Source organism: Cibotium barometz, chromosome 12, assembly GCF_041138505.1.
Source record: "Cibotium barometz isolate CiBa-2024 chromosome 12, ASM4113850v1, whole genome shotgun sequence".
In the NCBI taxonomy this organism is placed as follows: Eukaryota; Viridiplantae; Streptophyta; class Polypodiopsida; order Cyatheales; family Cibotiaceae; genus Cibotium; species Cibotium barometz.
Genome location: NC_141057.1, coordinates 14,395,565 through 14,411,281, shown reverse-complemented (window position 1 = coordinate 14,411,281; position 15,717 = coordinate 14,395,565). Strand labels below are relative to the sequence as shown.

The window sequence follows — 15,717 nt, the reverse complement described above, 5'->3', positions numbered from 1 at the left end:
GTGGTTGTGTTGAAAGCTCTTCTTTTATTTCTTCTTCGAGTTCTAGATTAGCTGTTGTGTTTGATTTTGGTTCAAGTTCTAGTTGTTGAATAACGATAATAAATCATTTTCCCAATAACTATGTACAATGATCCCAACAACTATATTAATTCCAAAATGGTGCATACATATGCACTAAGGCAAAAATAATATATTGCACTATCACTATGTGGACCATTCCCTTGTAGTGAAAGGGAAGAAAGAAAAGGCAAAACTAAAAACATTTAGGTCTTTGTTCAAATCTTTAAATGAGGTCGTTATCAAGGCTATCATGTATGGTTGGTATAACTAGATAGCTCCAAGGTAGACACTAGAGGATACATGTGCGTTTCTCTTAAGTTGTCTAATCAAAGCGGAAGGATCATGTGCTAAGGAGGAATTCCAAAGATATTGACATACATTTAGTAACAAGATCGATTTGTCATTCAAAAAGAGAAACGACAAAATTACATACGCTATTGAATTATTTAATTTTCCTAATAATAAGAGATGCATGATGGCACAAATGGAATAGAAGATTAAACTATTGTCAAGCATCAGCTAATAACTATCGATTTTTAAGAATTCCAAGAAAGCAAAACAAGGTAATGTAATTCTTTCGAGGTGTGTTCGCCTTGAAATTAATGGCATGTTTTTTCTTGAAACTCTATCTATGAGTGTGGTAAGGGTGTACTTGTAACCTTTGTAGGAAAGAGAGAGTCTTTTTGAAGGATGTTCTTAGAGTGAATGGTTATAGTTTTGAAGCGATATTTGACTAGTGGTGGTGGTAAAGGTATACTTGTGTGTAACCTTTGTAGTAGGAAGAGCTCTTTACAGGGAGTTGTCAATAAATAATTCTACTCGGCGTTAGCCAATATTGGAGCCCGCGAATGCGACGGTCATATAAGGGACAAAGGCTTTCGATAGGACGTTGCCAATGATTTTACTCGACTAGTCCGAATAAGCGAGCTGGCGCTTTGGGAGTCCACTCCAAATCGCTAGGCCATAGCTAGGCGCTAGTAACATGCATGATGGGGCAAACAATTGTGCACAGTATATAGATGACATATGCAGCAATACTTGTTTTGCTGTTGTTGAGATATGAATAAGGGAGATAGCTCCCCTTTTCTACTCACTGCACATGACTATGTATCCCTTATAAATGGGCTGGTGCCTTGAGAGTGATGGCTCACCTTGATTTGATCTCACTCTATAATGTGTATTTTGAGAGTGATGGCTCACCTTGATTTGATCTCACTCTATGATGTGTTTGGTCGAGTGTTGTGAATAAGCTGCTGAGCTATATTAAAGGGACTGACTCCATCCTCAGCCCACAAATGCAAATCCATTAGGCGTTCTCTCTCTCTCTCTCTCTCTCAGTCATTCATCACATTCTTTGGGGTACAGTGTGTGTTTAACGTTGTTTTGATTCAAAAGCAAAGATAGAAGGAATGTCGACTAGAATCGTCTTCCTCATTTTGGGCTTGCTGGCGGTGCTCATCATGCCTGCTGCAACCGGTGACTTCTTCCGTGACTTCCAAGTCACTTGGAGCCCATCCAAAGTGAAGGTATTGAATGGAGGAGAGCAGCTTCAGCTACTCTTGGATAGCGATTCGGGTACAATATTATCTCCATCCAAAATGTGAAGGTTTCTATCAACCGTACGTGTATTTAATCGAATCATATGTTGTTATAGCCTTAATGGTGGTGATCGAGTTACCAATTATAATTCTGTAGAGCTTGATATCGAATATCGAGATGTCATGAAGGTTAATATCCTTGCAGGCTGCACTTAATCAAACAAATGTCCAATGCAATGCAGTAGAGCAGCTGCTAGTCTTGCTGATTTGGCAGGTTCATTAATAATGTACATCTACGAGCTAGAGACAATTGCTGATCTATAGTCCAATTATTATATGTCTTCTAAGCTAGCGACTACTGCGAGCATTACGAGTCTCAGATAATTGATGATCTATAGTCCAATTAGTATATGTCTTATAAGCTAGCGTCTACTGCGAGCTTGACCTGTCATTCATTAATGTATTTAATGAATGCCTTTATATAAATCGTTCCGTTGAGTTGATGCGTCTAACGTTGGCAGGATCCGGGTTCAAATCTAAGGAGGAGTATCTGTTTGGCAACATCGACATGCAAATCAAGCTGGTTCCGGGAGACTCTGCAGGGACGGTGACGGCCTACTACGTAAGTGTATTAAAGAAATGTGCATACTTGTTTTAGTTCATGATATGGTTAGCTGTGAGGAATACTCAGGTTGCCGTGTGTTCATCAGCTAAAATAAGTGTATTATTAAATGTGCATCTGTGTAAGAGGACATTGATTATATTGTTTTAATGATCTGGTTTTATCATTGATTATCTGAGCTGAAACGTGGCCGTGTACACGTTCATGAGCTTTATATGACGATAAATATGCTTCTCGTGTGTACGTGGTGGTGCAGCTCTCCTCGCAATCGGCGTACCATGACGAGCTGGACTTCGAGTTTCTGGGGAACGTGTCTGGGGAGCCTTACATTCTGCAGACCAATGTGTTTGCCAGCGGAGTGGGGGGCCGGGAACAGCGCATCTTCCTGTGGTTCGACCCCACGGCCGATTTCCACACGTACTCCGTCTCCTGGACCAAACAACAAATCCTGTAAGCACAAAAATTAAGCCTACCTATATAGATAGCCCTTCGCTTCTTCTTCTTCTTTTTGGAAACAGAAAGAAAGATACGTGCGTTCTCATCTCATTTTGCCTGCATAATTACTTGTAGGTTCCTCGTGGATGGCACGCCCATCCGCGCCTTCCCTAACCAGGAGAGTTCTGGGAAGGCCTACTTGGACAAGCAGCCCATGGGCGTCTATTCCAGCATCTGGAACGGCGACCAGTGGGCAACTCGTGGCGGCCAGGTCAAAATCGACTGGACCCACGCCCCCTTCGTCGCCAGCTACCGTAACTTCAATGCCAATGCCTGTGTCGCCACGTCCAGCAGTAGTAGCGGTATAGCCGCTTGTAACACCGTCGGTAGCCCCGCTCCCCCTGTCACACTCGACGCTGCTAAATTGGCTTGGGTGGAGAGAAACTATATGGTGTACAATTATTGCACAGACCACGCACGCTATGCAACGCCCCCCTCAGAGTGCAGAGCTGCTGCATGAAAGGGATGTTGTTTGTAAGCATTTTAACTTCTCAGAAATATTATTATTATTCAGTTATACATAAAAACACCAATAAGAATATCACGATTTATTATCAGCATAGTGGCCAAGTTAAATGTTGCTAACGGAATACGGATTTTTCTACAAATTGAGTCTACTTATGTAATCATTAAATACACCAATATTATTTCTCACACAAGGTAAAGCCATGCAGAGGACAACTCGTTTAAATGCTTAAACAGACTTAATTCTTCAAATTATGTCTCTGGTTATGCAACCATTAAATACACCATTTGTTGGTCCAGCTGCAACAGAACAAAAGAGAGCATAGTGGTTTTACTTCAACACATATCTTTTGGTACATTTATAAGTACATTGACACCAAACCATATAAATATTGATTGTGAGTTTCAAGAAGAGAGAGTCATAGGTAGTCCACATACTTGCCAATCAAGCGGCATTTACAACACAAAATTGGGAACTCAAGATGGACTCACAACGGAAAATTGGGTGCCAAAAACTAGGGAAGACAATATCTAGAAGAGGGGCTACAATCGGCATAGCATTCCTTGGCCATTTTTCTTGATGAGCACATGACATCACATGAGAGCTTGTCATCATAATGATAAGTTGTGGACTCCCGAATACATCTTATGCAGATCATCAAAATTCGTTGAGGGCAACCATGCACCATGGCCTTCAATTGACACATGTTGATGATTAAAAGTGTCCCTCTCCCATAGGAATTTAACCAAAGTCTACAGATGTATGAAGTATGCATTTTGTTGAGCTAGAAAGGGGGCGACATGAGAAGTGGTTAAAATAGGATGTGTGATGTCACACATCACATTTTAATTCTCTACATGTTACCACCATCGGGCCTTACAAGGAGGCCTACTTGCACCCTTGTTTGTGTAGACGTCTTCCTTAACCTTCCCTCCTTGATAGTTGTGGTCATACGGAGCCCTTGTGATTATCTCAGGTTTGTTCCCTACACCCAAAGATGGAAACCTCAGCACTGCACTTTTTAATCTAGTAAGATGATCATGAAATGTGTTGGAAACCATTGAATTCAGAAGTAAAATGTAAGTTTAAAGATTGAATGTTTCTGTAGTTACAAATAGTGCTACATTTACTTTTAGGACTTGGCATGTAAGACAGTCAATTCAATGAGTGGGCAAACTTAAGCCATCTTGGTTTAATGACCAAGAGATAGGTTGTGATTTTTCCTAAGGTACCCTTAGAGAAATTTTGTTGATGAATGGAGGCCAGAAATATCAATTTAGAAACATAATTCATAAAGCAAGGTCTTCTGTCACAACATAGTATCTTCTTTGAATTTAAACTAGGAAGCAAAACACCTCTTCAAAGACACCCTATAAGGTTACTTATACACGTTTGTGTGGCCCACTTGCAGATCACATTCCATAGAGAGTGTTAAGAATGAATACATGGGCCTTTATGTGAAAGACACATTATGGCAAAAAATGAAAAAAAAAGGGCCATTTAAGGTTTTGATTAAAACACTAATTAGCTGAGGTTTTAGTAGAATGAGACCTCCAAATTTGGCCGTTCAGCGGCACTTTTGGTGCATTTAAGAGATGGGCCACAATAAATACTAACATTCCTTAAATCATGTCAGAGGTACTTTTTAGTCGTTATTCTCAGTATTATTTCAACTTTTGAAACATCTATTGTACAAACATTCCCACCAAAACACATCCGTTTTTTCTCTCGTCAATGCAAGAGAACGCAGATACAAACTTGCTATTAACATAGATCAGGTCTATTCATCTTGGAGAAGTATTCATCACCGAGCATTATTGGACAAAGATGAGGCAAACATACTATGACTAGAGGGAATGAAGCACATTGATTTGTGGGTGGATAGAAGTATTTATCCCAATGATCCTTCAACTGGTAGACCTCCTCCATTTGTAAATGTTCATGACTTGATTAGATTTATTGGAGATGGTTTTGATGGTCTGCTTGGTTACTGTATGAAGTTATATTTTGCATCTTCTATGTGCTCAATCCAAATGCATCAATTGAAAGAAACTTTATTAACATCTCAGAAAACTATTTCAGAGCTTTATGATAAGATTAGAGAGATAGAAGCTATAAACCACTCCTTGAAAGAGAAACTAGTAAACTTGAAAGAAACCCTAGGAGGATTCAGAGAGAGGAAGAGAACTTTAAAGAATATAAGTGAGTTGTCTAGAAGTAGTGGGGCTAAAAAGAGGAGACTCAACCTTGCAAAGAAATGTGTCTCACATTTCAGATATTAATATCCGTCGAAATGAGGAGAGAATAATCAAGCTTCTCATTGAAACCATGAACAAGGCAGACCTGGTCAGAATTCTTCAATCTCTAGAGAATACAAATTTGAGAGATATTACTCTCAAAGAGTTGGTAAGAGACTTAAGGACCATTGTGAAACCAGATGAAATAGTAGAGACTTGTGACACTGTGGTATTAGTCCTCGCAAAGGCTACCAAGCTCTTTCTAGATTATGGTTCCAAAATCTTAGATGCAAGAGAATAAGGGCTTTTGGTTTGCCAAAATCTATTTCAGTTTCACTACCAGGACTACTATGAATCGAAAAATTTCGAGTATTTTTTGAGAGTACATACATATTGAAGGGATAATGCCTTATGAGAAGCAGAAGAAAAAGAGTACATTTGTCTGTAATGCTTTCAACAATATATGGGTGGATCTTAGAAAAGTACAAATTGCAATGGTGCATATGTATAAAATTATTGTAGAAGAATGTGGTGGTGTGCTAAAGTTTGTGTTGAAGCTGGATGAGGTACGGATCCAAAAAGGACAAAAGATGGAAAGAGCGAGCATATCTATCATGAACATGGCAATTGAGTACAGCAATGGTAGAGGAGAGGAACCAGAACATAAAACACAGTCCGAGATGGAGCTTTGGTGGGTTGGTGCAGCTAAGATACCAACTGAAAATTAGATCAAACCCTCAAATGGTTGTTCTCCCACACAGGTATCCCTAATATCATTCAATCCCAAAGTACTGGAGATATGTTCATAGTTGATGGAGTTGGCAATTTCAAAGTGGAATGGCATTTGGGTGCTGACTTAAAGACTATCAAATGTATACTTGGAATATGCAATGAGGCTAATGCAAAGTATCCTTGCATTTGTTGTATGGAAGGTATGGGATCAAAAGAGTGGAGTAGTTTGCGACCAGCAAGGAGAGTCCCAATGGGAGACTCTATAGATCTGAGTAAGATCAAGAATAAAGAAAACATTTGGGATTCCATTCTTCCTATCTCTCTTAAGAATGTTCACATATGCACTGTGCATGTAGAGATAAGAATAATTGACAAGCTTGTGAGATTGCATCTTGATTATGCATATTCTATTAAACCAAGATTGTTTGGCAGATCAATGTAAGGCATTATCATGTTATCCATGCCATGTTGTAGTATTTTATCTGAATCCACCTCAAGTTCCTCGGATTGTTGGATCACCTCTTTTGTACTCTTGTTAGTCTCCATCGTTTAGGCTGGATATCCACTAGTTCGTCATTATTGAAGCGCGCATTGCCACTAATTAGATGTTCCAATCGCTCCACCGAAAATATTTCTTATTTTTTTGTATGATCATTGCAAATTCGTCGATGTCAAGCCACTTGGTATTTGCAGCGAGTACATGGCCAAAGTGTCTTCTCCTCTAAATCAACAAAATTTGAGGGTATGGCATCGTCCATGGTTTCCATATTGATTTGAAAAACGGGAACGAATGCTTATTTTTGAAGGGGAATCCTCCCTTAATTGTTTGTGGAGGGTGGTAGTCGGTGATAGGTAATTTGAAATGTCGGGGGCACGTAAGATCTCGAAACATTTTGAATTTGAATGAAAAGTAGCGATCGTCAAAATATCTGTCGAAAAGAGCGTGGGAATTTTATTTTTTTGACACTTATTTCCACGCTATTTCCCATGCACTTTTCGACACTTTTTTCCACCATGATTTCGACACTTTTTTCCACGGTTATTTCGACGCATATATCGTCTTGTGGCTCTTTCCCAACTAGTCGATCATCTTCTTCTTGTGTCCATAATCTTGGTTAATCCGGATCAGACGTACTGAGAAATTCAGTTATATATACAAGTGATTCTTAAACAAGCCATCCCGCTGCCATAGTACCTTCAGGACGAGCTCTTTGACGAACAAATCCTTTAAGTTTCTTCATAAATCTCTCCAAGAACAACATCCATCGACTATGGACAACCCCAACCACAGCAACTTCATCACCCACATGAACTCGCAAGTGCAATTGAATGGTTAAAATACTTGTTGGAAAGTATTTCTTAGCCATTGTAACAACCTCGATGGAGTTTAACCGTGCTGCTTCCATGTATCTCTACTAATCTCTTTCCTTGATATCCAATGTACCACTGTACCAATTTTATAAATTATGGCTATAATGTCATTATTAAGGCAATCCTTGATGGCTATAGGAAGCACGAATTGCAAGAATTTGTGCCGAGTACCTTTTCATATGTGAGTACTCTTATTTTTGTATAGTGTGTGTTCAGTGTTGAGTGAAGAAGATTTTTAGCCTCTGACCTTGTGTGTTCTCTTTTAGGGTTTTATGAGTGTGTGTGTGCTTGCAAGAGCTCAAGCTTTCTTCTCCCCTGCATCTTTTCATGGTATCAGAGCGTGGTGCATGCTAAGGGCTGAGCTGCAAAGCAAGAGAAGCACAGGAAGCAGTACGAGGGTAAGAGCTTTAACTACTCTTTCGATTGAGGAGTTTTCTTCGAGGGAGTAAAGCTATAGGGTAGCTATACTATCCTATCGGACGACATTTTTTGGGCCGAAAATGCGTTTCAGGCGCGTCAGGACCTCCGTTTTTCAGAAAGCAGGCAATTTCGAGCACTACGGATAAGTCATCGATTCTCTGCAAAACTCTGTTTTAAGAACTACAGAAAGACAGATTGGCTGTGCAGACATTGTGTGTGCTACAAGGAGGTCAATAGTTGCCACATTGGGTGTATGTATGCACATTGAGGTCACTGGTTGTGACATTTGAGTGTACTACAATACCGCTACAGAAAATACAGCAGTTTGTACAGGACAAACCAGAGTGCTGTTTCTGGTAAATTTGTGTGTCTGGCAAGATGTCAAATGATGGCATGAACTAGATTGTTGCTGAGAAGCTTGATAAGAACAACTTCCATGCTTGGAGGTTCAGGCTGATAAATTTCCTCATGGGAAAGGGCTACTGGGACTATATAGAAGGTGAGCATGAAGAGGCACCGAAGATACCGGACATCAATCCGACTACTGCAGATGTGAAAGAGTTCAAGGATTGGAACCAAGGAGCCAGAAAAGTTATGTATTGGCTCTCTATAAGTATACATGACACCATGATTGGGCACATACAGGATGCCAAGTCCCCCAAGGAGGCATGGGACACCTTGGTAAAACGCTATGAAACGAATACCAAGGCACGAAAGATACAGTTGAAGAATGAACTTCATACTATGCATTAAAGATAAAGGGTATTGTGGAATCCCTTGCATCTATTGGTGTTTCAGTAGATGATGATGATAAGGTGAAAGTTTGTCTACGTGGTCTCGGGCCACAATACAAGGCGTTCAAGACATCTATTCAGACTCAAAAAAACATTCCAAATTTCATAGATTTGGTGTCTATGTTGATTATAGAAGAGAAGAGCTTGGGTGAAGACCAACAATCTTCACAAAACAAAAACAGTTCACAGCAACAGGTCTTCTACACAAGTTTAGGAAGATGATGAGGTAGAGGAAGCCATGGACGTGGTCAAGGAGGTAGGTGAATAGGTAATTAGAATTATGGCCAACAGTAGCAACAACAACAGTCCCAGAATTCACAACAACAACAACAACAACACGCAGGTGGAAGAGGCCAGTTCAGAGACAGGGGGAGTCAAAGAGGTCGTGGAAATTGGCAAAGGCAGTATAATGATACACGTGGATGCTTTTAATATGGTAAGCCTGGACATGTGCAGGCAGATTGCTATAAGAAGCAGGCTGACATGCAAAATGGGAAATTGCAGCAAAACAACTATGCATCCTCGAGCAGAAACAATGAGGATAATGAAAGGTTATTTGTTATGCAGCATGTCGTTAATGCCGTCTAAAAATGTTGAAGTGGCACATAAAGATGATGTATGGTACATTGATTCAGGTGCTTCGAACCACATAAGTCATGGGGAGTGGTTCAAGGAGATGAAGAACCTTGAAAGACCAGGTTTTGTGGAAACAAGGGATGACACTGCTCATCCAATTTGCCATGTTGGAGATGTGCCATTGTCTATGCAGGATGGCAAAGTGAAGTACCTTGCAGATGTACTTCATGTTCCGAACATAACAAAGAATCTGGTTTCAGTTGGCCACATGATTGAGTAGGGTTTGCAGGTTTGGTTTAATCCCGATGGTTATTATGTTGAATACTTTAAAGACAAGTGCAGGTTGGTTGCTGCTGATTGGGCTGGTAGTATCTCAGATAGAAGATCTACTAGTGGCTTCATGTTTTCTTTGGGGGATGCTGTGTAATTTCCTGTCTAGCTTGCCCCCACCATTCTCCAAATTAGAGGTGCTCTTGCTGTACACTTCATCCCCACATTTGTCCATGGTCTTTTCTCCAAATTTATCCCAATTTAGGCATCTCCCAAAATGGTCTCCACATTTGGCCCTCCTACCAGATGACTCGTGTACCCTACTATCCCCCATATTTAGCAGCTCTTTTAGCTTCTAGCTCATCCTCGTCCTTCTATTTCTACATGCACACTTGCACTTGCCCTCTATATCATCAACTGATGAAGTATTGGTGTAAATCTCACTTTCAAAAGATGGCATGGGTTGTATCATATCATCTATATGAAACACTCTCAGAGGAGATAACGACCTTGCTCTCCTATGGCCACCTCCACAGTGTTGCATTGTTCTCATCTCATCATAATGTGCATTTGCACTTGCATTTGTTGTATCCTTCCTACCCATGCTTTTCTTCCATTGCTCCAAAGCACTTGTGGTGGGCTCTGTATGCCCCAACCTCTAATTCATTGGTTGCTCTGCTCTGCTGCATCTGTGCAGACAGCCCGCATGATTGCGATCCCCTGCAATCATTAGCATAATCTACAGAGATTAAGGAATCATAATAGCCATCATAATCTACATGAATAGGTGAACATGAAATATCTACCTCAGAGGAACAATAGAGTCTATTCAACGGCCTGATTTTGCCATTATGGAAAAGCTCCTCTGCACATTGGACATGGGAGGGGTAGGTGGCCCTCCATTAGCTTCAGAAAACCTTGCACTGAAATCAAAATTAGAGCTTGCCAAAAAGAAAAAGAGATTCTCCTCTTCATAGTCATCAAGCTGATTTGAATGAGGATGACTCATCCTTACTGCAAAGCCCACCTCTCTCTTCCCAAGAAAGACTAGGGGGCACATTTACAGAGGCCATTACTGTTCTCTCAGATTTTCTCATGTCAAAGCCTCCTCTAGTAGGGCTTGTGGGTAATATCCCAAGCTAGTACTCCCAATAGGGCTTGAAGGTGCACTTACAAAAGGGGTAGAAGTAGTGCTAGAATCTTGGTCTGTGTTGTTGTTGTCTTTGATGTTGTACTCTCTCCTTGTTGATGATGATCTCCATAGCTGCAAAGTTGCCTCCATACCGAAAGGCTACAACACTTTGGCAAGCAAGCTATGGAGGCTTGAAGGGTTTAGAAAGGGAGTACTCTCAGAGGCTATGGCAACTAAAGGCCAGGGATCTTATAAAGAGCATTGGAAAGTATACTTCCCATGGAGCTATGCAGTGCATGATGGAAATGGAAAAGAGAGAATACATTGTTGTATGTGTACTCTCTTTAAGATGAGTAATGTGTTTGCTACAGTTGGTAGTACAGTGCTTCAAAGGTCTTCATTAGACGGGCATGAGAAGTCAAAGGAACATGAAAAAGCAAAGTTCTTGTGGGATGAAAAGGAAAGAAGATCAACCGTGCCTGTAAACATTCATCTACAGAATATGGATCAAGCAGAGGTAGATAAGAAGGTTGCAAGGGTAAAGGTACTTCTTCAAGTCATGTACTTCATAGCTATTAGAGACAAGCCTTTATCTGACAAAAGAATGTTCAGGAGTTGGGGTTTTTTAAAACGCCAAATGTTCCCACTCAACAAAGCTATGCTGCATATTTATGCATTTTTCGAACAAGTTAAAGATGGATGCATGACTTGTGAAAGTGACACTGAAGGATGTGAGAAGTATTCTCTTCACAATGAAACTCTAGGGGAGAAAGATGATTGTCGATACTTAACCACTTGGGACAATTGTATTAATGTTGACAAACAATTTGTTGGTAAAGTTATATCTTCTTTGCATAGCCGTTTTCATGATTTAAAGCTTTTTGAAGCTACAAATATCTTTAGTCCAAGGGACTATCCACCTGATGTGCACGGTGTTGAAATATACAAGTGAATAGGGTGTGTGCGGGAACAAGCCCTTGGCTAGAGGCTGTAAAAGAAAATCTGTAAATGTGAGAGAACCTGTGAAAAGGTGAGAAGAATCTACTGGGAGAGAATAAAGGGTAGCATGAGAAGATTTAGGAGGTGTGGAGATATTCTGGGAGAGGTGGAGAGAATCAAGCAAAAGAGGTGGAGTGAATCAAGGAGAAATCAATGGGATTAGATACTTGGATGTAAACTCTATAAATTGAGGCATTGGCCTAATGAGAACTTGCTGGTTTTTTATTATCCATGCCTACATGAAGCTATTAGTTAATTACTCACTAATTACGTCTTAATTATCATCTAATCTCTTTGTTAATGATGTTGATTCTAGCATTTGATCCACCATAGCTTATCATATTGCTGTAGTTCTAACATGGTATCAGAGCCTAGCTTAGAATCCATTAATTTGTGAGCCCCTTATCTTGCTAATCACTTGGCTAATTAGGATTAGTAACTAGTTAATATTTTTCCCTCGTTTTCAACTAACCCTCTGTACCCCCAGCTGCTGGAGGAGCTCTATCTCCCATCATACATCAAATTAGCTCAAGCCACTTTTTAGGCAAACCTAGCTAACTTAGTTGTGCTCCAGCCCATCTAAATAGAAGCTCAAACCGCCACGCACTGCTGCAGTTCTATGCTTTTTTACAAGCGCCATTTTTTATGAGAAAAATTGACATCTTGTCTTCTCCAATTGCAGTGGGTCTAATTCCTCTTAGCCCCGGGGGTTTTCAAGCATGCTCTATAAGCTGGTGAAGTCAGAATTTGATTTGATCAAGTCTATAGTGAGATCCAAGCTCTTCATCAAATCTGAAGGTGACTTTGGTAAAACAGAGATTAAGCATTCACTGTTTGGTCAAATCTTGTGTTTCTTGGCTTAATCCTCTCTACTAGACTAATTGCTATTGATGGCCTTGAAAGGATTTGAGCTCATTTGAACTCTAAGGCCTCAGATCTAGGCTCCCCACATACTCTGTTTTGTGCACACAAAATAGAGCTCGCGCACCACTGTCCGACGCCTGGTACGTGCTGCGGGACGCCTAAGCTTTGCCAGGCGTGAGGAGATGAAAGTGCCCAGTTCGTACTGACGAGCTCGCATGCGCTGCAAGACTGGCGGTCTGGCCCCTCGACGGACGCCTAGTGCAGCTGCAGCAGCTGACGGGGTCGCACAGTCGGATGCCAACGCGGCTAGCGCGCCTGCACGTTGCAGAGAACCAACTTCGTCCGACGCCGGTACGTGGTGCTGCTGCGCACAGAGCTGGTGATCACTATTATAGATAGCATTAGGGTATTACATGTAATAGCATTGGCTTGCTTTTTGATCAAAAACTGTTTGACGCGCTGACGGGGCCGCCTTAGCTTTGCCTGCTGAACCAACTTCGCATGAGGTCCTCATTCTCCGTTTCAGTGAGCGGGTTGCTTTGCTCGTCCTTGGCTGTAATCAAGATGGACACCAGATCTTTGAACTCACCGGATTGGCGCACTTGGCTGCTTGCAGCTGCTTCAGTCTCCCTCTTTCTTTCGGAGATGAGCTCGCCCAGGAGCTTATTTAGTTTGGCATGTGCGGAGTGTGCTTTGTAGTAGCGTGTCCCGAGGAGGTAGATGGGCAGGCTCATGAGGCATAAGATAAGGGTTTCGACGACAGACGCCAGTTGGTCTCGATCTTGGCCGTCTTCCACGCCCAGCAGGAGGCTCCGTCAACTTTTTTTGTGCACCAACAATACGACGTTGAGGGCGTAGGCTGTAAAGCACGAGGGTATTGTTGGGCGGGCTTCGCGTAGCCGCAGGGTGCCACTGCTGGGCCAGATGCTCTTGGGTTAGAAGATCCACCTTGGGCACGAATTTCTGAAGAGCCTCCGGGTAGAGGCACGTCATCACGAGGCGGCGCAGCCGCTTGTGCCGCTGACAAAGCCACCAGCGTGTTTTCGCCTAGCAGCTTTACGAAAGACCTATGCCATGACTCTCACCAGCTTGCCCTCGCTTGAATAGAAGACTCGGCTCGCCTCCGGCCTCTCGACCACAACCGTGTGGTGGAGGAAGAGTGACGTCCGGAACACCTCCAGGCTCCGTGCCGGGTGCCCCCATATTGCACCTGACGGCCACTTGCAGCTGAACCAAGAAAGTACGCCACGTCTGCAGCGCGCCTGCAGGTTGAGAACCAACTTCGCTGCAGTTGACGGCCACGTGTTGAGCCAAGAAAGTTCGCCATGTCATATTCGCACGTCTGCAGACGGACGTGCGGCAACGTCCCATCGTTCGCTGACTCTCTGAATTGAAAGTAAAACCTGCACGCTTTTAAGGCCCAGTTCACAGTGAAGCGGCGGAAAACACACTCAAAAATGAGCAATTCCAGGTGGAAAAGTTAAAAAATGCACACTTCCGCCACCCGAGTGTTCACACGGAGGGCGGAAGGAAGACTGCACTAATTTTCTTCCGCCGCCCAGTGTGAACCTTTCGGGCGGCGGAAGAAAGAATAAAACAAAAACATGGAAAGTAGAGCCAAGAGTTGATTGGTGCCAACATGGCACTTTTTGCCAAGTTGGAGGGTGGAAGAAGTTTGTTCCAAGGGGGGGGGGGGGTTGGAACAAAACTCCCTTTTTTCTTCCACGATGTGGCACCTCTCAACCTTCTCTTCCGCCGCTCTATGTGAACACTAATGTCCATATGGCAACTTTTTGTTGGCTTCTACACTTTTTAAATTCCTTCCGCCGCCTTATGTGAACTGGGCCTAATATTCGTTTGGGTGTATATATTATTATGTTGTTTTAATGTTTTAATATTTATTTATTATGTTTAATTAGCGTTACTTTCTTGTGGTTTGGTCTTTGTAGCTCATTGAGCTTTTATTTGGCTACACCCATAACACGACTTCGAGCTCGTTTAAAAATCTGATGGTGGCCATGCATCTTCAGGATCATGCTGGCCTCCATGTAGGGGTTATGGGACATAGGTGGCAAGAAGGGGAAGTTAAACTCCAACCTAGCATTCTCCTTTTTCTCGGTTCAAAATAGGTCCCAAGGTAAGATGTTAAAGCTCCTTTTTGGAGACATGGGTGGAGCGAGGGTTGGAAAACGTTCAAATGAATGCGTACCTCCAAGCTTGAGTAAACTCTTGGTACAATTGCTAGCCTCCTCGGATGGTGACCTTGATGGAATAAGAGTTCCAGCATGCTGAGAGCAATTAAACTCCATGTTTAGTGGACTTGGAATGATGCAATCTGGACGTTATAAGTTGTGTATGGGAGAAGATGAAAATCGGCATGAGGTTGAGCTTCTTCAATCTAGTAAAGAAGATAACTATGTTGAAAATATTATATTATGTTCTTACCCTTCCATCATAGGAAAGAGAAAATTGAAGCGTGATTGTATTGGTTGTTGTGAGAGATGTAGTAGATGTAATAAACCAAGAAAGGAAATGTTAGCATTTGACTATCTACCTATTGGTAAACAACTTGAGCTCTTAGTTAGAAGTAAAAAAATTTATCATGATTTATTAATGATGTGGCGTAAAAAGGAAAGATGGTTAGGTAAAGAAATAAGTACACAAATGGATAAGATAAATGAATTTTGGGATGGTTCTAAGTGTCATGAGGTTCAAGACTTTTGGAACCCAAATGTTGAATATGAATTGCCAATTGTTTGTGAAAACTCAAAATGCAACAAAGTAAATACCACCTTTCCAAGGTCTTGCTTTTCTAAAATTCTACAAAGAGGATGGAACGATGAGACATTATTCCAGTATTATTTATACCATTTAGTTGCTTAAAAATAATTCGAAACTCTAGTGATACATTTAGTGCCTTTTTAAGACCTCTAATCAAGGAGCTACAAGATCTTTACATTGAGGGAGTTGAAGGGATGTATAACTATCCAATTGAACAAATATTTGATGATCCATCTAGTTATACCCAATTGTGTAAAGTTCATGGAATGTTGATGATGGTCACCGGAGACCATCCAACCCAATGTAAAATAGGATTGTTCAAAGATGGTGGACAATGGTTTTTGTTGTAGGGAAAAAGCA

General features: G+C 41.5%; 1 protein-coding gene and 2 pseudogenes across 1 annotated transcript; 2 read left to right on the top strand and 1 right to left on the bottom strand.

Annotated features, from left to right (window-relative positions):
- The window catches only part of LOC147633095 (uncharacterized), a 51,321-nt pseudogene extending 43,804 nt beyond the window's left edge, over nt 1-7,517 (bottom strand).
- Nucleotides 1,296-3,242, top strand: LOC147633096 (xyloglucan endotransglucosylase protein 1-like). Its single transcript, XM_086805796.1, has 4 exons — nt 1,296-1,635; nt 2,120-2,220; nt 2,477-2,670; nt 2,791-3,242. Exons 1-4 carry the CDS (start codon nt 1,470-1,472, stop codon nt 3,173-3,175), a joined length of 846 nt encoding a protein of 281 aa, XP_086661922.1. The 5' UTR covers nt 1,296-1,469; the 3' UTR covers nt 3,176-3,242.
- Nucleotides 7,518-14,718: 7,201 nt separating the features above from the next.
- Nucleotides 14,719-15,459, top strand: LOC147633094 (uncharacterized; annotated as a pseudogene).
- The last annotated feature ends 258 nt before the right edge of the window (nt 15,460-15,717 follow it).